The 22,593-nt window shown below is 45.8% G+C and overlaps 2 protein-coding genes across 2 annotated transcripts; one reads left to right on the top strand and one right to left on the bottom strand.

Moving 5' to 3' along the window:
• The first annotated feature begins 117 nt into the window (after window positions 1-117).
• stard3nl (STARD3 N-terminal like) lies at window positions 118-4,087 on the top strand. The gene is made up of 8 exons (XM_087811537.1): window positions 118-231; window positions 748-986; window positions 2,613-2,690; window positions 2,812-2,889; window positions 3,030-3,083; window positions 3,169-3,286; window positions 3,756-3,854; window positions 3,992-4,087. The coding sequence occupies exons 2-8, from the start codon at window positions 786-788 to the stop codon at window positions 4,042-4,044; spliced, it is 681 nt and encodes a 226-aa protein (XP_087667663.1). The 5' UTR covers window positions 118-231; window positions 748-785; the 3' UTR covers window positions 4,045-4,087.
• Window positions 4,088-4,171: 84 nt separating this feature from the next.
• Window positions 4,172-22,007, bottom strand: slco5a1a (solute carrier organic anion transporter family member 5A1a). The gene is made up of 10 exons (XM_087811534.1): window positions 21,906-22,007; window positions 20,045-21,210; window positions 17,131-17,263; window positions 16,840-17,060; window positions 13,288-13,452; window positions 13,026-13,224; window positions 12,807-12,966; window positions 6,366-6,610; window positions 5,230-5,294; window positions 4,172-5,143 (listed from the first exon to the last, which is right to left on the bottom strand). Exons 2-10 carry the CDS (start codon window positions 20,931-20,933, stop codon window positions 4,638-4,640), a joined length of 2,583 nt encoding a protein of 860 aa, XP_087667660.1. The 5' UTR covers window positions 20,934-21,210; window positions 21,906-22,007; the 3' UTR covers window positions 4,172-4,637.
• Between the last annotated feature and the right edge of the window lie 586 nt (window positions 22,008-22,593).

The following is a 22,593-nucleotide window of genomic DNA, read 5'->3' as shown; positions in this document are numbered from 1 at the left end:
GACTCGGTTGTGGGACTCCGCAGACGTAATTAAACTCAAAATTAAAGTTAATCTTTTAATTTCACTTCACGCTTTTGTCAACAGCCTCTTTCTTACCTTCAGACTCCAAGTCCCAGGCGCCTTTGCGAGAAAACACTTCCGGTCCCGGGACAGTACAGGGTCAGTTTCGTTTCTCACCTGCAGACTTCAACATCAGGGACTGGACCAGAAGCTTCTTCCATTCGTGTGTCGGTGAGTTGTGTGTCTGTGCCGGAAACACAAACATTGTCAACACAACGTGAGAGTTAGCTCGCGAGGCTAACATAAAGCTACAACAACAACAAAAAACACCGCAGTGTTTGCACCCGGATGACGTCACACCTGTCGTTCAGCTAAATTGAAATTCAAGATCTTAGCATATTAAGATGTAAGCGTCAGAAATGTATATATAAATGTATGTATTTTTGTTGAGTTCCTGTCGTCGCTGTTTTGTTAGCATGTTTTTTTAGCATGTTTGTTAGCATGTTTGCTAGCGTCCAGCTGCAGTCAAACATTAAAACGTTGTCAACGTCACGGTGACTCAAGTGTGAAGAACGTGGTGACGATTAAACACAAAATGTCGTTCCTGAGTCGCTTCTGTCGTGTGGTCCAGAGGTGTCACCTGACCAGGGTTCATAAATGTAGCAGACAGTAGTGTCTGCCTCCTCTGATGACGTCACGGGTCCGTCCTCTCCACACCTGCTTGACCCCTCACCCTGGTGTGTTCAGGGATGTGCTCCAGGTCTCTCCGCTGATGGCGCTCTGACATGGAGAGCCGATGCAGTAGCAGCGCCGACTCGCGGCTGACCGGCAGGGGAGTCGTCGGCACGACGCCCATCTCCGTGCGGGCCGAGTCCTACGACCTCGGGGCGGAGAAGAAGTGCATCTCCGACGTGAGGAGGACCTTCTGCCTCTTCGTCACCTTTGACCTCCTGTTCGTCAGCCTGCTCTGGATCATCGAGCTCAACGTGAGTTGAATTATCTGATACCGACCCAGTAGTTTCACGGATGAGTCCCACACATCTGAGTGAGTCCCTCCGAGCGAATCCTTTCCATCCGAGTCGACCTGGTTTGACCTCTTCGCAATAAAGGTGTCTTGATTCTAGAGACTTCTGACACAAACGGGAAGTGATGTCAGAAAGTCTTACCAGGGTTTGGTTAAAGTGTTTTGTTACATGATAGTCGATGATTCACTTGAGAGACGACTTGATCGGTTGTGTTGTGGCTCTTTGTTGAGTTTTGTGTGTGTGTGTGTGTGTGTGTGTGTGTGTGTGTGTGTGTGTGTGTGTGTGTGTGTGTGTGTGTGTGTGTGTGTGTGTGTGTGTGTGTGTGTGTGTGTGTGTGTGTGTGTGTGTGTGTGTGTGTGTGTGTGTGTGTGTGTGTGTGTCTCAACTGTGACTGGTTGTTGTCGTTAGTCGTCTTATGACTGTTGATCCAGGAAACACACACCAGGACAGGTTTGATGTGTAAATGTCAAATTCAACTGAATGACGATGATAAAGTTTATTGTTCGAAGTGGAAATACACAGCTGGAGAAACTCGGTTGAAAGATTAAACTTAATTACTTCCTGTTCCTCATTTTTTATTGTTTTAATATTTGACAGAGAGACTGACGGTCATGATGGAGATTTTTTTAAATTTTAATTTATATATTTAAAGGTTGCTATTTTTTCTCTTGTTTTTTTACACTTAGAGGGGTTTGATGTTATAACAATATATATTTTTTTGTCTTTTCAATATAAAATGTAACATAACCTTGACACCAGGCAGGACTTCATTGTTTATTGTTTCAACTGAAAATACACAGCCCAATAAACTCGGATGAAAGGTTTTTATTTGTTCAGGCTTTTCCTTGATTTTCTGGAACTCCTGTTGTGTTATCAGTTTTATCTTGACCTTTAAAGTATATACTTTATTGAATATTGTTTTGATTGTTTAAGCGCTTTGTGACCCTGGTCTGGAAAAGCGCTATATAAATAAAAATGACTTACTAGAACACAAAATCTTTTGTTTAAAAAAACTTATACTACACTATATAATATTGCATATTATTTTTACAATACCATATTGATATTCATCTGCAATTCATTGTTAACAAAATATATATATTTAACTTTTTTGGGGGGCTTTGAAATCTCACTCCTTTTTTTTTTCATCAAAAATGTATAAAAATATTTTATTTTTACCTCTCAGTTAATGTGCAAATATACTCTACGTTCGTTTAGGTTGCAATTAATAATCTGTACGCTATGTGCATTACATCCTCCGTAGCTAAAGGAACTATTAAATCCCGGTGATGACTGAGGACGAGAGGATACATTCGACTTAGTTTAGTTTCAAAACAAATGAAAGCAGTTACGATTTCGTCAAGAGTCATGTGGTCTGTAAATTCTGCAACACCAGAGTCAAGTACTCGACAATACTACACATAGATATATGTATATATATTTAGGTAACTACAGTATCACAATATATCGTAATCTATCGTATTGCTGTCCCTGTATCCTGATACGTGTCTTTTTAAAACACACCCCTAGTAAATTTCTCAGCTAGTCATAATGTTTTGGCTCACCTTGGTCATGTGTGATTGGCAGGTAAATGGAGGAATTCCCAAACAGCTGGAGAAGGAAGTGCTGCATTACGACTACCATGCCTCCTTCTTCGACATCTTTGTGAGTCTGCGGGGCGGGTCATGTGACACCTAGTGTTTGAAGCCTGTACTGCACGCCAAAACGGCGCCGTTGTTGGTTTGTGTGTCGGGGTGAAGCTCACGTGTGCGTCGTCTTCCCGCAGCTTCTGGCGGTCTTCAGATTCTCCGTCCTCATCCTGGCCTACGCCGTCTGCCGGCTCCGCCACTGGTGGCCCATCGCGGTACGTCTGTGGTCATGTGACTTGTTCCGTTTGTGGTCATGTGACTTGTTCCGTTTGTGGTCATGTGACTTGTTCCGTTTGTGGTCATGTGACTTGTTCCGTTTTTGTTTTAACAACATGTCGTTTTCTTTACTCGACAGACGACCACCGCCGCCAGCTGCGTCTTCCTCATCGCCAAAGTCATTTTATCAAAGGTGAGAGTCGGTTCGTGCTTCTACACACACACACACACACATTACTCATCAGTGTGTGTGTGTGTGTGTGTGTGTGTGTGTGTAGCTGCTCTCTCAGGGGGCCTTCGGTTACCTGCTGCCCATCGTGTCCTTCGTGCTGGCCTGGATGGAGACGTGGCTGCTGGACTTCAAAGTTCTTCCTCAGGAGGCCAAAGAGGAAAACAGTGAGTGACGTCATCGCTAATAAGTTTCACACTATAGTGACTGCGGTTCAGTCTTCGGCCACCAGGGGTCTCCCTTAGTAACTAAGGCATCAAATGATCGATTTTAAATCTAAATGACTTCCTGTTCCTCTTGTCATTTCTTGTCTTCACCGTCATTGAATTTAATCATTTATATGTTTAAATGTTTTTTTTAAACTTAAGGGACTTTGATATAATTTCAATAGTTAATTTATTTTGTCTTTTCAATATAAAATATATAATGGTGACACCAGACAGTACCAATGGAATACCGAGCTACTTGATAACAGTCACGTGATCGTCTGGTGTCACATGATTGGAAAGTTCGATGCTCACTAAAAATATTTGAAATGTTAAATTCAACCATTCATTTTCGGATGGCACTGATATACTTCCGTACTGTAGCGCCCTCTTGTGGAGTATCGCGGGTTCATGTACTTGTCTGTCTCAGGGTATCGGTCACTGCTGGACGCCGCTGAGCGAGCGCCGCTCATGTACCCCGGGCCGATGTCGGACGGACAGTTCTACTCACCGCCAGAATCAGTCGCAGGTCAGTCGTCCCTCCACTAGGTGTCGCTCTTTTCACCAACAGTCCTGCAGTGGTTGGCAGCCGTCCAGAGGACATGATGTCCCAGGACCGAGAGGCAGGTGGTCATAATGTTCAGGCTGACTCTTGTTTCTCTTCAGACTCTGATGAGGACCTGGACATTAAACTGGACCCAGAGAAGGTTCTGGTGTGACCCGAAGACTCATCTCCAGACCTGAAATAAAAGCTGCTTCTGATCCACGACTCGCTTTTTCTTCGTCGAGTCGGCGTGTTCTTCTAGGCGGTCGTAATGTTTGTGGAGCTGCAGCAACACATTTGGACTCATTTCAACTTTATTCTCTCGACAACTTGAAAACAAGATCATTCAGTCAATAAAAATACTCGGTCGCTCCTGCAGGTGGCGCCACAAGCGGCGAGCTGCCGAGGCCGGAGGACCAACGTCTAGCGGGACGAAATCGGAGTTCAATCGATCGATCGGCGTTTCCCTAATTGTTGATGATGAAACTACATGACGGGCGACGACTACGTGACGACAACGACGGAACCACCAAAGGACTGTGGTTCGGAGACCGGACTACCGATGAGATGTGGCGGAACTGGTGGGACTCGGGTGTGGTTCTGGCTAAAGCGTACGGCAGAGACTCGGACCGTGGCAGGAAAGTTCTCCCGGTAGCACCGCGTCGCCCTGAACACGTCCAAGTGTTCTCCGAAGTCTCTTCCGAGTGACAGAAGGCACATGGTACCGTGGGGGGGGGGGGGGTGTCGGGGGGGTTTCATGGCTCTGGTTCAGACTCGGACTGAAACCTGTTCTAGCGACTGTGCCGCGGGGGGCGGAGCCACAGTGGCGGGGGGAGGGGGCGTTATTGCTTTCAGCTCGTCGCCGGGGCAGCTCTGCGTGCTGACGCCGCGGTTCAGGGCGCCGGCGCGCGGCAGCCCGTTGACCAGCAGCGCCCCCTGGTCCGTCCGCGGGATGTTGACGGGGCAGGAGCGCGTGCGGGCGTGACCCTTGTGACCCCCCGGGTGACACACCAGGCTCCCCACCGTGTCCACCGGCATCAGGTGCCGCTTCAGCCAGCGCTCCACGCGCTCCTCCTTGTACTTGATGGAGTACCAGGTGAGGAAGATGAAGAGGAAGCCGAAGAACTTGAGGCTGGCGGCGAGGCCGAAGTAGACGAAGCGCAGGGAGGTGACGTCGTACTCCCAGCAGGAGCCGTGGACGCCGCAGTCCTGCTGCCACAGCATACAGGTGGTGTCGATCACCGCGCCGAAGTAGATGGGAGTCGGGATGTAGGCTGAGGAGGAGGAAGAAGAAGAAGCTTGAACCACAACAGACACACATCTGGATCCCTCACACCAGGTCTTGGACGTGGTCACTTACCGAGGGTCCGCAGGAGGACGAACTGCATCCCGAGAGCAAACGGACGCTCCTGCTCTGCCACCGACCTGCAGACACCGGAGGAAGCAAGTCATCGTGTGACTCGAAACTACAACCACACCACTGTTGTCTGATGTCTCAGACATGTCAAGGACACTACCGTCACACACTCGTCAAAGACAAGTCAAACACACAAGTCACACACAAGTCATGAGTCACACAAACTAGTCAAACACACAAGTCACGAGTTACACAAACAAGTCATGAGACACACAAACAAGTCAAACACACAAGTCAAGAGTTACACAAACAAGTCATGAGTCACACAAACAAGTTAAACACACAAGTTCAAGTCATGAGTCACACAAACTAGTCAAACACACAAGTCAAGAGTTACACAAACAAGTCATGAGACACACAAACAAGTCAAACACACAAGTTCAAGTCATTAGTCACACAAACCAGTCAAACACACAAACAAGTCATAGACATCAGTCAAACACACAAGTCAAGAGTTACACAAACAAGTCATAGACATCAGTCAAACACACAAGTCAAGAGTTACACAAACAAGTCAGACATCAGTCAAACACACAAGTCAAGAGTTACACAAACAAGTCATAGACATCAGTCAAACACACAAGTCACGAGTTACACAAACAAGTCAGACATCAGTCAAACACACAAGTCACGAGTTACACAAACAAGTCAGACATCAGTCAAACACACAAGTCACGAGTTACACAAACAAGTCAGACATCAGTCAAACACACAAGTCACGAGTTACACAAACAAGTCAGACATCAGTCAAACACACAAGTCACGAGTTACACAAACAAGTCAGACATCAGTCAAACACACAAGTCACAAGTTACACAAACAAGTCAGACATCAGTCAAACACACAAACTAGTCAAACACACAAGTCACAAGTTACACAAACAAGTCATAGACATCAGTCAAACACACAAGTCACAAACCCTATTCCCGCACACACAAGTAAAAGACACTAGTCACACACTTGAGTCTCACAAACGAATCCTAGACACGATCAAACACAAAAACACACACTCGTCAGACATGACTCATAAAACACTAGTCAAACAAGTCAAAGACTCAAACAAACGACTCTCGCTGTACCTGAGCGTGACGATGATGGCCGAGGGCTGAGCGCAGGCGGTGATGAGGGTGACGATGAAGAGGAAGATGAGGAAGGGGATGAGCGTGCTGCAGGTGCGGTCGCACTTCCCCGACACGGCGTAACCGTTCTCGTTCAGGTACGTCTTCACGATGACCACCTGCAGCTGGTTCCCACCCTGACCGCCCGACGACGGCGTGATCACCTGGCGGCTCTGGACACAAGCGCAGTCCGAGTAGTTCCGGACCTGGAGGAGACGAATGAGACATTGACTTGTGACTCTAGTGACTCAAGACTCACATTTTGACCCATTTTTACTTGTGAGAACTAATTTGGACTATTTAGGACTCATTTAAACAAGTGAGGATTAAATTGGACTAGCAAGGACTCATTTAGACTTGTATGGACGAGTGAGGACTCATTTAGACTTGTATGGACGAGTGAGGACTTATTTAGACTTGTATGGACGAGTGAGGACTCATTTAGACTTGTATGGACGAGTGAGGACTCATTTAGACTTGTATGGACGAGTGAGGACTTATTTAGACTTGTATGGACGAGTGAGGACTCATTTAGACTTGTATGGACGAGTGAGGACTCATTTAGACTTGTATGGACTAGTGAGGACTCATTTATACTCATGAGGACTGGCAGGGACTAGTGAGGACTTGTGAGGACTTGTATGGACTATTGAGGACTCATTTAGACTTGTATGGACGAGTGAGGACTCATTTAGACTTGTATGGACGAGTGAGGACTCATTTAGACTTGTATGGACGAGTGAGGACTCATTTAGACTTGTATGGACGAGTGAGGACTCATTTAGACTTGTATGGACTAGTGAGGACTCATTTAGACTTGTATGGACGAGTGAGGACTCATTTAGACTTGTATGGACGAGTGAGGACTTATTTAGACTTGTATGGACGAGTGAGGACTCATTTAGACTTGTATGGACGAGTGAGGACTCATTTAGACTTGTATGGACTAGTGAGGACTCATTTATACTCATGAGGACTGGCAGGGACTAGTGAGGACTTGTGAGGACTTGTATGGACTATTGAGGACTCATTTAGACTTGTATGGACGAGTGAGGACTCATTTAGACTTGTATGGACGAGTGAGGACTCATTTAGACTTGTATGGACGAGTGAGGACTCATTTAGACTTGTATGGACGAGTGAGGACTCATTTAGACTTGTATGGACTAGTGAGGACTCATTTATACTCATGAGGACTGGCAGGGACTAGTGAGGACTTGTGAGGACTTGTATGGACTATTGAGGACTCATTTAGACTTGTATGGACGAGTGAGGACTCATTTAGACTTGTATGGACTATTGAGGACTCATTTAGACTTGTATGGACGAGTGAGGACTCATTTAGACTTGTATGGACTATTGAGGACTCATTTAGACTTGTATGGACTATTGAGGACTCATTTAGACTTGTATGGACTATTGAGGACTCATTTAGACTTGTATGGAGTAGTGAGGACTCATTTAGACTTGTATGGACTATTGAGGACTCATTTAGACTTGTATGGACTATTGAGGACTCATTTAGACTTGTATGGAGTAGTGAGGACTCATTTAGACTTGTATGGACTATTGAGGACTCATTTAGACTTGTATGGACTATTGAGGACTCATTTAGACTTGTATGGACGAGTGAGGACTCATTTAGACTTGTATGGACTATTGAGGACTCATTTAGACTTGTATGGACGAGTGAGGACTCATTTAGACTTGTATGGAGTAGTGAGGACTCATTTAGACTTGTATGGACTAGTGAGGACTCATTTAGACTTGTATGGACTATTGAGGACTCATTTAGACTTGTATGGAGTAGTGAGGACTCATTTAGACTTGTATGGACTATTGAGGACTCATTTAGACTTGTATGGACTAATGAGGACTCATTTAGACTTGTATGGAGTAGTGAGGACTCATTTAGACTTGTATGGACTATTGAGGACTCATTTAGACTTGTATGGACTATTGAGGACTCATTTAGACTTGTATGGACGAGTGAGGACTCATTTAGACTTGTATGGACGAGTGAGGACTCATTTAGACTTGTATGGACGAGTGAGGACTCATTTAGACTTGTATGGACTAGTGAGGACTCATTTAGACTCATGAGAACTGGCAGGGACTAGTGAGGACTTGTGAGGACTGGCATGGACTAGTAAGGAGTCATTTAGACTTGTATGGACTATTAAGGACTCATTTAGACTTGTATGGACGAGTGAGGACTCATTTAGACTTGTATGGACTAGTGAGGACTCATTTAGACTTGTATGGACGAGTGAGGACTCATTTAGACTTGTATGGACGATTGAGGACTCATTTAGACTTGTATGGACGAGTGAGGACTCATTTAGACGTGTAGGGACTAGTGAGGACTCATTTAGACTTGTATGGACGAGTGAGGACTAATTTAGACGTGTAGGGACTAGTGAGGACTCACTTAGACTTGTATGGACGAGTGAGGACTCATTTAGACTTGTATGGACTAGTGAGGACTCACTTAGACTTGTATGGACGAGTGAGGACTCATTTAGACTCATGAGGACTGGCAGGGACTAGTGAGGACTTGTGAGGACTGGCATGGACTAGTAAGGAGTCATTTAGACTTGTATGGACGAGTGAGGACTCATTTAGACTTGTATGGACGAGTGAGGACTCATTTAGACTTGTATGGACGAGTGAGGACTCATTTAGACTCATGAGAACTGGCAGGGACTAGTGAGGACTTGTGAGGACTGGCATGGACTAGTAAGGAGTCATTTAGACTTGTATGGACTAGTGAGGACTCATTTAGACTCATGAGGACTGGCAGGGACTAGTGAGGACTTGTGAGGACTGGCATGGACTAGTAAGGAGTCATTTAGACTTGTATGGACGAGTGAGGACTCATTTAGACTCATGAGGACTGGCAGGGACTAGTGAGGACTTGTGAGGACTGGCATGGACTAGTAAGGAGTCATTTAGACTTGTATGGACTAGTGAGGACTCATTTAGACTCATGAGGACTGGCAGGGACTAGTGAGGACTTGTGAGGACTGGCATGGACTAGTAAGGAGTCATTTAGACTTGTATGGACTATTGAGGACTCATTTAGACTTGTATGGACGAGTGAGGACTCATTTAGACTTGTATGGACGAGTGAGGACTCATTTAGACTTGTATGGACGAGTGAGGACTCATTTAGACTTGTATGGACGAGTGAGGACTCATTTAGACTTGTATGGACGAGTGAGGACTCATTTAGAATTGTATGGACGAGTGAGGACTCATTTAGACTTGTATGGACGAGTGAGGACTCATTTAGAATTGTATGGACGAGTGAGGACTCATTTAGACTTGTATGGACGAGTGAGGACTCATTTAGAATTGTATGGACGAGTGAGGACTCATTTAGACTTGTATGGACGAGTGAGGACTCATTTGGACTTGTATGGACGAGTGAGGACTCATTTAGACTTGTATGGATGAGTGAGGACTCATTTAGACTTGTATGGACTACTGAGGACTCATTTAGACTTGTATGGACGAGTGAGGACTCATTTAGACTTGTATGGACTAGTGAGGACTCACTTAGACTTGTATGGACTAGTGAGGACTCACTTAGACTTGTATGGACTAGTGAGGACTCATTTAGACTTGTATGGACTAGTGAGGACTCATTTAGACTTGTATGGACTAGTGAGGACTCATTTAGACTCATGAGGATTGGCAGGGACTAGTGAGGACTTGTGAGGACTGGCATGGACTAGTAAGGAGTCATTTAGACTTGTATGGACTAGTGAGGACTCATTTAGACTCATGAGGACTGGCAGGGACTAGTGAGGACTTGTGAGGACTGGCATGGACTAGTAAGGAGTCATTTAGACTTGTATGGACTATTGAGGACTCATTTAGACTTGTATGGACGAGTGAGGACTCATTTAGACTTGTATGGACTAGTGAGGACTCATTTAGACTTGTATGGACGAGTGAGGACTCATTTAGACTTGTATGGACTAGTGAGGACTCATTTAGACTTGTATGGACTAGTGAGGACTCATTTAGACTTGTAGGGACTAGTGAGGACTCATTTAGACTTGTATGGACGAGTGAGGACTCATTTAGACTTGTATGGACTATTGAGGACTCATTTAGACTTGTATGGACTAGTGAGGACTCATTTAGACTTGTATGAACGAGTGAGGACTCATTTAGACTTGTATGGACTATTGAGGACTCATTTAGACTTGTAGGGACTAGTGAGGACTTGTTTAGACTCGTTTAGACTCGTGAGGACCTCCTTGGACTAGTGAGGACTCATTTGGACTCGTGAGGACTGGCATGGACGAGTGAGGACTCATTTAGACTTGTAGGGACGAGTGAGGACTCATTTAGACTTGTATGGACGAGTGAGGACTCATTTAGACTTGTAGGGACGAGTGAGGACTCATTTAGACTTGTATGGACGAGTGAGGACTCATTTAGACTTGTATGGACTAGTGAGGACTCATTTAGACTTGTATGGACGAGTGAGGACTCATTTAGACTTGTATGGACTATTGAGGACTCATTTAGACTTGTATGGACTAGTGAGGACTCATTTAGACTTGTATGGACGAGTGAGGACTCATTTAGACTTGTATGGACTAGTGAGGACTCATTTAGACTTGTATGGACGAGTGAGGACTCATTTAGACTTGTATGGACGAGTGAGGACTCATTTAGACTTGTATGGACGAGTGGGGACTCATTTAGACTTGTATGGACTAGTGAGGACTCATTTAGACTTGTATGGACTAGTGAGGACTCATTTAGACTTGTATGGACGAGTGAGGACTCATTTTAGACTTGTATGGACTAGTGAGGACTCATTTAGACTTGTATGGACTAGTGAGGACTCATTTAGACTTGTATGGACTAGTGAGGACTCATTTAGACTTGTATGGACTAATGAGGACTCATTTAGACTCATGAAGACTGGCAGGGACTAGTGAGGACTTGTGAGGACTGGCATGGACTAGTAAGGAGTCATTTAGACTTGTATGGACTATTGAGGACTCATTTAGACTTGTATGGACGAGTGAGGACTCATTTAGACTTGTATGGACTAGTGAGGACTCATTTAGACTTGTATGGACTAGTGAGGACTCATTTAGACTTGTATGGACTAGTGAGGACTCATTTAGACTTGTAGGGACTAGTGAGGACTCATTTAGACTTGTATGGACGAGTGAGGACTCATTTAGACTTGTATGGACTATTGAGGACTCATTTAGACTTGTATGGACTAGTGAGGACTCATTTAGACTTGTATGGACGAGTGAGGACTCATTTAGACTTGTATGGACTATTGAGGACTCATTTAGACTTGTATGGACTAGTGAGGACTCATTTAGACTTGTATGGACGAGTGAGGACTCATTTAGACTTGTATGGACTAGTGAGGACTCATTTAGACTTGTATGGACGAGTGAGGACTCATTTAGACTTGTATGGACGAGTGGGGACTCATTTAGACTTGTATGGACTAGTGAGGACTCATTTAGACTTGTATGGACGAGTGAGGACTCATTTAGACTTGTATGGACTAGTGAGGACTCATTTAGACTTGTATGGACGAGTGAGGAGTCATTTAGACTTGTATGGACTAGTGAGGACTCATTTAGACTTGTATGGACGAGTGAGGACTCATTTAGACTTGTATGGACTAGTGAGGACTCATTTAGACTTGTATGGACGAGTGAGGACTCATTTAGACTTGTATGGACTAGTGAGGACTCATTTAGACTTGTATGGACGAGTGAGGACTCATTTAGACTTGTATGGACGAGTGAGGACTCATTTAGACTTGTAGGGACGAGTGAGGACTCATTTAGACTTGTATGGACGAGTGAGGACTCATTTAGACTTGTAGGGACGAGTGAGGACTCGTGGGGACTCATTTGGACTTGTAGGGACTAGTGAGGACTTGTTTAGACTCGTTTAGACTCGTGAGGACCTGCTTGGACGAGTGAGGACTCATTTGGACTCGTGAGGACTGGCATGGACGAGTGAGGACTCATTTAGACTTGTAGGGACGAGTGAGGACTCATTTAGACTTGTATGGACGAGTGAGGACTCATTTAGACTTGTAGGGACGAGTGAGGACTCATTTAGACTTGTATGGACGAGTGAGGACTCATTTAGACTTGTATGGACTAGTGAGGACTCATTTAGACTTGTATGGACGAGTGAGGACTCATTTAGACTTGTATGGACGAGTGAGGACTCATTTAGACTTGTATGGACGAGTGAGGACTCATTTAGACTTGTATGGACGAGTGAGGACTTGTTTAGACTCGTTTAGACTCGTGAGGACCTGCTTGGACTAGTGAGGACTCATTTGGACTAGTGAGGACTCATTTGGACTCGTGAGGACTGGCATGGACTCACCCCGCTGCTGTCATTGGCGACGCCGCTGCAGCCGGCCAGGCAGGGGTTGAAGTAGGTGATCCCGTCGGAGCCACAGACCGGCGCGTACTCGTGGATCCTGCAGCCACAGTTGACGTTGCAGCCTCCGGTCAGGTTCCTCTGAGTCATGGTGAGCGTCGGCCTGCAAGAGTCACACGATGATGAGGTCTGGCGTCAGGAGGACGGCGCCGAGGTACCGACCCGGTGGTGTAGGGGATGTTGATGCCGCCCAGGTTGATGCTCTCGCAGCCCACGATGAAGAGCGTGGAGAAGCAGAGCAGAGACACGCCGCTGCAGATCATCGCCAACTTGGCCGACTCGCGGGCGCCGAGCTTCAGCTTCTTGATGATGTAACCGCCCAGCACGATGCCCACGCCGGCGCTCGGCACGATGATCACACCTGTAGGGGGGTCGGAGCGGCGGTCAGGCCGGGGAGTCGTCAGGATGGCGCGCTCGGACTCACCTGTGTAGATGCTGGCGCTGGACGCCGGGATGCCGAACTGGGACTCGATGAATTTGGGGATGAAGGTGATGAACGCCGTGACGATGGCGCTCTCGGCCGTGTACGACAGGCTGACAAACAGGAAGGTGACGTTGCTTAGGATCCGGATCGCTGCCTTGGGGAGGTCTGCAGAGGACGGGGTGTCATTAGATCCTCATTTACCATCATGAGAGTCACAGACGCACAAGTCACACACAGTTGAGTGTCACAGACACAAGTTCAACACAAAATGAATCAAACACAGTAATACACAGTGACACAAAACTCACACACAACACAAGTCCCACACAGTAAGGTCATCGACACAAGTCCCACACAGTTGAGTCCTCAAGACGAGTCCCACAGAGTTAAGTCATCAACATGAGTCTCACAGAGTTAAGTCATCAACATGAGTCTCACAGAGTTAAGTCATCAACATGAGTCCCACAGAGTTAAGTCATCAACATGAGTCTCACAGAGTTAAGTCACCAACATGAGTCTCACAGAGATAAGTCATCAACATGAGTCCCACAGAGTTAAGTCATCAACATGAGTCCCACAGAGTTAAGTCACCAACATGAGTCTCACAGAGTTAAGTCATCAACATGAGTCCCACAGAGTTAAGTCATCAACATGAGTCCCACAGAGTTAAGTCATCAACATGAGTCTCACAGAGTTAAGTCATCAACATGAGTCCCACAGAGTTAAGTCATCAACATGAGTCTCACAGAGTTAAGTCATCAACATGAGTCCCACAGAGTTAAGTCATCAACATGAGTTTCAGAGTTAAGTCATCAACATGAGTCCAACAGAGTTAAGTCATCAACATGAGTCCCACAGAGTTAAGTCATCAACATGAGTCCTACAGAGTTAAGTCATCAACATGAGTCTCACACAGTAAAGTCATCAACATGAGTCCCACAGAGTTAAATCATCAACATGAGTCTCACAGAGTTAAGTCATCAACATGAGTCCAACAGAGTTAAGTCATCAACATGAGTCCCACAGAGTTAAGTCATCAACATGAGTCCAACAGAGTTAAGTCATGAACATGAGTCTCACACAGTAAAGTCATCAACATGAGTCCCACAGAGTTAGGTCATCAACATGAGTCCCACACAGTTGAGTCATCAACTTCAGTCCCACAGAGTCAAGTTATCAACATGAGTCTCACAGAGTTAAGTCATCAACATGAGTTTCAGAGTTAAGTCATCAACATGAGTCCCACAGAGTTAAGTCATCAACATGAGTCTCACACAGTAAAGTCATCAACATGAGTCCCACAGAGTTAAATCATCAACATGAGTCTCACAGAGTTAAGTCATCAACATGAGTCCAACAGAGTTAAGTCATCAACATGAGTCTCACACAGTAAAGTCATCAACATGAGTCCCACACAGTTGAGTCATCAACTTCAGTCCCACAGAGTCAAGTTATCAACATGAGTCTCACAGAGTTAAGTCATCAACATGAGTCCAACAGAGTTAAGTCATCAACATGAGTCTCACACAGTAAAGTCGTCAACATGAGTCCCACAGAGTTAAATCATCAACATGAGTCTCACAAAGTTAAGTCATCAACATGAGTCTCGCAGAGTTAAGTCATCAACATGAGTCCAACAGAGTTAAGTCATCAACATGAGTCTCACACAGTAAAGTCGTCAACATGAGTCCCACAGAGTTAAATCATCAACATGAGTCTCACAGAGTTAAGTCATCAACATGAGTCTCACAGAGTTAAGTCATCAACATGAGTCTCACAGAGTTAAGTCATCAACATGAGTCCAACAGAGTTAAGTCATCAACATGAGTCTCACAGAGTTAAGTCATCAACATGAGTCCAACAGAGTTAAGTCATCAACATGAGTCCAACAGAGTTAAGTCATCAACATGAGTCTCACAGAGTTAAGTCATCAACATGAGTCCAACAGAGTTAAGTCATCAACATGAGTCTCACAGAGTTAAGTCATCAACATGAGTCCAACAGAGTTAAGTCATCAACATGAGTCCAACAGAGTTAAGTCATCAACATGAGTCCAACAGAGTTAAGTCATCAACATGAGTCTCACAGAGTTAAGTCATCAACATGAGTCCAACAGAGTTAAGTCATCAACATGAGTCTCACACAGTAAAGTCGTCAACACGAGTCCCACAGAGCTAAATCATCAACATGAGTCTCACAGAGTTAAGTCATCAACATGAGTCTCACAGAGTTAAGTCATCAACATGAGTCTCACAGAGTTAAGTCATCAACATGAGTATCAGAGTTAAGTCATCAACATGAGTCCCACAGAGTTAAGTCATCAACATGAGTATCAGAGTTAAGTCATCAACATGAGTCCCACAGAGTTCAGTCCTCAAAACGAGTCCCACAGAGTTAAGTCATCAACATGAGTATCAGAGTTAAGTCATCAACATGAGTATCAGAGTTAAGTCATCAACATGAGTATCAGAGTTAAGTCATCAACATGAGTCCCACAGAGTTGAGTCCTCAAAACGAGTCCCACAAAGTTAAGTCATCAACATGAGTCTCACAGAGTTAAGTCATCAACATGAGTCCCACAGAGTTAAGTCATCAACATGAGTATCAGAGTTAAGTCATCAACATGAGTCCCACAGAGTTGAGTCCTCAAAACGAGTCCCACAGAGTTAAGTCATCAACAAGAGTCCAACACAGTTGAGTCCTCAAAATAAGTATCAGAGTTAAGTCATCAACATGAGTCTCACAGAGTTAAGTCATCAACATGAGTCCAACAGAGTTAAGTCATCAACATGAGTCTCACAGAGTTAAGTCATCAACATGAGTCCAACAGAGTTAAGTCATCAACATGAGTCTCACACAGTAAAGTCGTCAACACGAGTCCCACAGAGCTAAATCATCAACATGAGTCTCACAGAGTTAAGTCATCAACATGAGTCTCACAGAGTTAAGTCATCAACATGAGTCTCACAGAGTTAAGTCATCAACATGAGTATCAGAGTTAAGTCATCAACATGAGTCCCACAGAGTTAAGTCATCAACATGAGTATCAGAGTTAAGTCATCAACATGAGTCTCACACAGTAAAGTCGTCAACACGAGTCCCACAGAGCTAAATCATCAACATGAGTCTCACAGAGTTAAGTCATCAACATGAGTCTCACAGAGTTAAGTCATCAACATGAGTCTCACAGAGTTAAGTCATCAACATGAGTATCAGAGTTAAGTCATCAACATGAGTATCAGAGTTAAGTCATCAACATGAGTATCAGAGTTAAGTCATCAACATGAGTCCCACAGAGTTGAGTCCTCAAAACGAGTCCCACAAAGTTAAGTCATCAACATGAGTCTCACAGAGTTAAGTCATCAACATGAGTCCCACAGAGTTAAGTCATCAACATGAGTATCAGAGTTAAGTCATCAACATGAGTCCCACAGAGTTGAGTCCTCAAAACGAGTCCCACAGAGTTAAGTCATCAACAAGAGTCCAACACAGTTGAGTCCTCAAAATAAGTATCACAGAGTTAAGTCATCAACATGAGTCCCACACACACACCTTTGATGTCCTTGCCGAAGCCCATGGACGAGGACACCTGCTGGCTCTTGTTGTTGCTCTTCTCCTTCAGCACGTCGTCGTCGCTCGACAGCTCCTCCAGGCTCACCTTCTTCCTCTTCTTCTTCTTCTTCTTGTGCCGCGGCGGCAGCTTCTTGGGGAAGGTGAACATGGGGAAGATGACCAGCAGCATGGCCACGGCGCACAGCAGGAAGCCGCTCCACCTGTGAGCAGAGGAACACGACACCTGACGACACCGACCCTCACACACCTCGGGCGACCTCCTGGACTCACCAGTTCCCGATGAATCGGGGGTCACTCTGGTCGATGGTGACCGAGGTCTTGGGGTCCACGTAGAAGCCGATGAGGACTCCACCCAGCAGGTACCCGGCGGCAGGTCCCAGAGCTCCCATCACGTACATGATGGCTGCCATGACGACCAGACATTTATTAAGACTTAATAGAAGTTTCTTGTATTTTAATGAATCATCACACGCCTGAGAATTCCTGGTGGAGAAATGATCCTACTTCTGACGCAATAAAAGGCATTAAGCGGTTCAAAACGACTTCCTGGTGTCGCCCTCATTGACCTTGAGCAACTGTGGAATCAAATTAATCAGGCGTTTTGGGCACAAAGACTTGTGTGTGTGTGTGTGTGTGTGTGTGCAGGTCATGTGACCCGGCAGCCCTGAACCAGATTTCTCCTATTAGTAGGAATTAACCTCCGACATTCTTGGCTGCAGTTAAAAAGAAACAGTCAGTTGGCGTGACTCGAGTCCTGGGAACCGTTGGAGCAGTTGGACCAGGACTCTGGTCCCCCAGACACACCTCTGTGGAGTCACGTGACCGAGCGCCCGCAGACACGACCCCCGACCGAGGCCCCCCACAAAAGGGCTGATGCTGCCGTCATGACAACATGCCGACTCATCACTGTCTCCCCCCCCCCCCTGGTCCGACTGTGACCGGCTCTGACCCCGACAGGCTGGGAAATGAATGTAGAAGTATAACTATTGAATGGTTGAATATAACATGTTAAATGTTGAAACTCTGAACTGAAAAGCATTTAATTATTTTTGAATAGTTTAATTCAATAACTTGCATATTGAGGTTGTTTTATTTTGGTAATTTAATTAATTTAAAAATTGAATATATTCAAAATAAATAAATTTGTTTTAACATAGGGTTTGATATTCAAATTCCAATAATGCAAAAATAAATGCTGTGCATTCAACATTTTTTAATTCGAAGCCTTTTTAATTCAATATATAAAAACTTGATCCGATCAGTCATGTGATCGTCTACGTGTCGCGCGATTGGCTGAAACTTCAATCAAGTAGCTCGGTACTCCGTTGGTATTGTCTGGTGACACTAGAGATACGAATTTTAAAAAATACATTTTAAATTTAAAAAATATTAAAGTAATTGATTGATTAAAAATATAAATCCATTAATTTTTAATAAATTATTTAAATAAAAGAAAATTCAACCTTCAATATACAGATTATTTTTAATCAATTATCATAATTAAAATGTCATGTTTGAAAAACACATTCTAAAAAAATATATAAATTCTTAGCATTTGAAATGTTTAATTCAATAATTAGCTATATTATATAATTAAAAATATAACTAACTCCCACAGAAATGTCTGACTATATAAAGAAAAACACAATTCTACATGTTACGTTGCCCCGTGACGCGTCAGGTCTGTGATGGTGTCAGTCGGGCCGGAGAGTCTCTCTGGTGCCGTGTCTGACGTGCCCTCGAGCAGGACTCTAAAGTAGGCTAACACATGTGGAGCGGAACGTTTGCTCCACAGCTGACAGCGACAACCGAGTCCGTCACGAGGACGAGTGCAGGAGTCACTGGAGCTCAGCGAGGAGCTCCGGCGCCAGAGGGGGGACTCGGAGTAGAACACTAGGAAGCGGCTCAGGTCCAGGACAACCGTAGTAACGGACCGTGACTCCTTTAGGGCCGAGTCGCTCGCGGCGTCGACCGGGTTTAACCTTCTTCACCATAAACTTCCAAGAATCGATCTGATCTCAAAACACTCGTTTACGATTCTTCCGAGACTCGAGTCGCTTTAGCGATCGACTCAAAAGCACCGGAAGTCAGTGACGGACGCACGTGTCTGACGGATTTGTGTCCTCCTTTCAAAACCTTCGAGCTGACGAGTCAATCTGTCGTGACTCGTCTGCTGACTCGGCTCCTCCATTTATCTCGGGCGTAAAAAAGAGGCAGCGGGTCGATGCCGAGTGGTCGCTCGGAGAGTCTCCTCTCCCGTGTTCAACATCAGAGGTAATTGCTTCGACTCAGCAACCGTCGAGTAAACGTGGTTCGACAGAAGCGTGACGTCATGTCACAGGGGTCAACGACCTTCACCGGGTGATGCTTATGCTGAAAATGCTGTATTTTCATTTTGTCTTTTAATGTACCTAGTATTGTTTTATTCGTAGCCATTTAAAATTCAATATAAATTGTTTGCACTATTATACCAGGTCCGGCCCAAACGCCTGCTGTCCTCCAGAACTTCTGGCAGTTGGACTCGGCTGAACGGGATCGAGTCACCAACAGAAGTTCTGGAGAACGTCCAGAGGAACATCGGGACTTCAGGGTCAGCTCTGACAAACTTCCAGCCAGCATAAGAATGACAGTGATGATGTCATCAAGACGACTGATGATGTCATCAAGACGACTGGTGACGTCATGATGACTCAGGTCTGCTCGAAGAATGTTGAATGTTTTGGTCTGACATTATTGCTTCAACCATATATGATTTTTATCATAGTTATTTAAGGGTTTATACTTTATATAAAGAGTATGAAATAAAATAATATGATTGTTTTATTTACAACTAACATGCAAATATTCAAAGCGTTTGTTCATTTTTGTGTTGCAAATAAACTTCTGGCCGCTAGATGGCAGCAGTCATTATGTTCTTAGCAGCTAAAGGAACAATAACAAACCCCGCAAGGTCCCAGCGATGACTGAGGATGAGAGGATACAGTGACTCCAGCAGCTTTTAAAGCTGATGTTTGGACATATTTTGGTTCCAAAACAAATGAAAGCAGTTACGACTTCATCAAGAGTCATGTGGTCTGTAAATTCTGCAACACCAGAGCCAAGTACTCGACAATACTACACATATATACTTGCCCCTGTATCGTGATACGTATCGTGGCGCCAGATTCTTGCCAATACTACTCACCGAGGTAGAGCGAGGCGTTCTCCTTCTTCACGTTGTCGTCCAGGTAGGTGGGTCCGAGCGTGTAGATGGGCGTGGAGCCCATGCCCACCAGGATCTGTGCGATGATGAACAAAGCCACGTACACGTTGTGCTCGTTGCCCTCCTGGTCCCTGGGACAGGAGGCGATGTCGAGGCGTCCGCTGGCATTGCCGTTCATGCAAAGACCCTCGTTGCCCAGCGACGAATTCACTTCCTGGATCTGGTACGGCGGCGAGATGAAGTGAGGTAAGGAGAAGAGGGCGGCCCCGATGGCTATCAGGATCCCGCCAACCGCCAGCCAGCGCGGCCTCTGGCCCCGGCCCCCGAAGTAGCTGATGAAGACGACCACCAGGAGGCTCCCGATGTCGAAGCAGCTGACCAGGAGGCCCGACTCGGAGCTGCGGAGGCTGTAGCGCTTCTCGATGGTGGTGATGACGCTGCTGAGGTAGCCCGACACCATGAGCGACTGGATGAACGTCAGGTAGCACATGCAGAACAGGAAGCAGCGCGAGTCCTGCTTCACCACAGAGAGGTACTTCCTGGCGGGGAGCCTCAGTCTGGCCATCTGGGCAGAGAAGAACCCGAGCGGCTTCCTCCTGGCGACGCTCCGGGTCCGACGGGTGTCGGTGTAGGAGGCGGGCCGGTTCAGTGCCGACTTCCCCGACTTGGGTGAAGGGTCTTCCTGCAGGGACTCGGCGGTGGCGGGCATGAACTCGGAGTTCTCTTCCGCCGCCATCCCGGCCGAGCCCTTGAGCAGCGCCTCCTTGTGGGGCTCCGCCTCGGTCAGACTCTTAGACTTGAGGTCGGGACCTGGACCTTCTTCCTCGTTCCGCAGGGACTCGGTCATCTCCGTCTCTTCGTGATCCTCCATCTCTGAAAGCGACAAAACCTTTCCGGTGCTCAAGGGCAGCTGCCCGTCACATGAATAATGAAGGACAGCATCCAGACTCGGGTCGTCCAGGGACGCGGGCGGAGAGTGTGCTCTATTGTCTGGAGCTGCTGTCGCTCATCATTTAATCCAAAAGCTGCTCGGGCCTCTTCTGTCGGACCACAACCAAGACCAAGCATCCCTCCCCCCCTCCTCCTGTCAGCAGGTCCTCTCTGCTGCTCCTCCAGATAAAGTCCACTTGACGAGCATCCCAGCGACCCTGCAGACAAAGATCCCCACCGTTAGAACCGCTTGTGGGTCCCCACGACCTCCCAGACTCCTCCCCCCGTCAAGGACATCTCTCCAGCTGTCCGCCCGCGATAACACCGAGTGCGTCCGTCGAACGAGCGTCAGCGAGGAAGAGGAGCCGCGGGAGGAGCTGCCGCAGTGCTGCCTTCAAAACAACACCGACACCGGAAGCGACGCTTCACAATAAAAGCCCTATTAAACGAACGGAGCGTCAAACGCAACGAACTAAGGACGCGGCGGCCAAAAACGTAAAGACACAAACGTGTTTAAAAAAAAAAATGGACGCGACAATTTATATATAAGTCGAGTTGTTGACACGTGATAGCGGACACCAGCAATAACAAATACGACATGATGTTTTTTGTGCGTGTTGTCCATAAAAAAAAACAAATACACCCAGAAAATGGTGTTTTCTTCGTCAATAAAAATCACGAGCATTTCTGTTGGCTCTACAAGACTGCAAGCGACAGTAATAAGCGAGTTCATTCAGCGTAAATTGAATTAAAAATGCCGCATTGTGCGCCATTACACAGCAGCGGCGCAAAACAGGCTTTTACTTTGAAAGGTGTAGCCGCTGCCTGCAGTAACCGCGGACAAAAGCGCACAGAGGAACACGGGAGAGAGGATGTTACTCACCCGGCACTCGGGAGAGAGGGTTTCACTCACCTGACACTCGGGAGAGACGACCTGGACTCGAACCGTTGACTCACATCGGTCCGAGAGGACCGTGGGCACGGACGGTTCGGGTGGAGGGGGGTCACCGGAAGAGACGGGAGTCGCTTCAAAATAAAAGCAAATCACGAAGTGAAAAGATGAGAATAGCAATAGTGGTACAAAAATACAAATTAAACACGTAAAGTCATCCGGGATACGTGTTGTGAAGATATCTTTTTCAGCTCGTGTCGAACAAAGAAACCAGTGAAGCGTGCGTGTGTTTAGATGGACATCTAGTGGACAGTCTAGTGTAGTACATCCAGCATTGATGTTGAATGATTGATTGAATGGAATAGACGATCTTGTTTTCTTCCACCCATTAACAACCTGTGACGTCTCTTTTTACACACAATCCACACTTTCTATAAACATTTTGACAGACAGACACTAGAGGGCGCTCATGGCACAGCTGCTATTTCTAGTGAATCCAGACTTTACTGTTAATTGTGATTTAAACACTAAGAAACACTTAAAGCATTTTCTTTCTCACCTTTGGAGAGTGAAACATGTCTGGAGAAATCAATGAGTCAGATCATTGATTTGATTGACAGCTGTCATTACAGATGATAAACCCTGGGACTCACGAAAATGGATCATCGGGTCCTTGACAATGAAACGCGGCATCACTGATGACATCACA

This window comes from Callionymus lyra, chromosome 16 (genome assembly GCF_982586985.1).
Source record: "Callionymus lyra chromosome 16, fCalLyr1.hap1.1, whole genome shotgun sequence".
Lineage (NCBI taxonomy): Eukaryota > Metazoa > Chordata > Actinopteri > Syngnathiformes > Callionymidae > Callionymus > Callionymus lyra.
The sequence above is the reverse complement of the archived record's forward strand: the minus strand, read 5'-3'. Positions and strand labels throughout refer to the sequence as shown.

Excerpts from the sequence above, each read along its gene's own strand:
- stard3nl (XM_087811537.1), top strand. The coding sequence starts at position 786 with ATGGAGAGCCGATGCAGTAGCAGCGCCGACTCGCGGCTGACCGGCAGG. Across the intron at positions 987-2,612 it reads TCTGGATCATCGAGCTCAAC|GTAAATGGAGGAATTCCCAA; the intron begins GTGAGTTGAATT and ends TGTGATTGGCAG. Across the intron at positions 3,084-3,168 it reads CCAAAGTCATTTTATCAAAG|CTGCTCTCTCAGGGGGCCTT; the intron begins GTGAGAGTCGGT and ends GTGTGTGTGTAG.
- slco5a1a (XM_087811534.1), bottom strand. The coding sequence starts at position 20,933 with ATGGAGGATCACGAAGAGACGGAGATGACCGAGTCCCTGCGGAACGAG. Across the intron at positions 17,264-20,044 it reads GAACGCCTCGCTCTACCTCG|CCATCATGTACGTGATGGGA; the intron begins GTGAGTAGTATT and ends TCGTCATGGCAG. Across the intron at positions 6,611-12,806 it reads TCGCCAATGACAGCAGCGGG|GTCCGGAACTACTCGGACTG; the intron begins GTGAGTCCATGC and ends CGTCTCCTCCAG.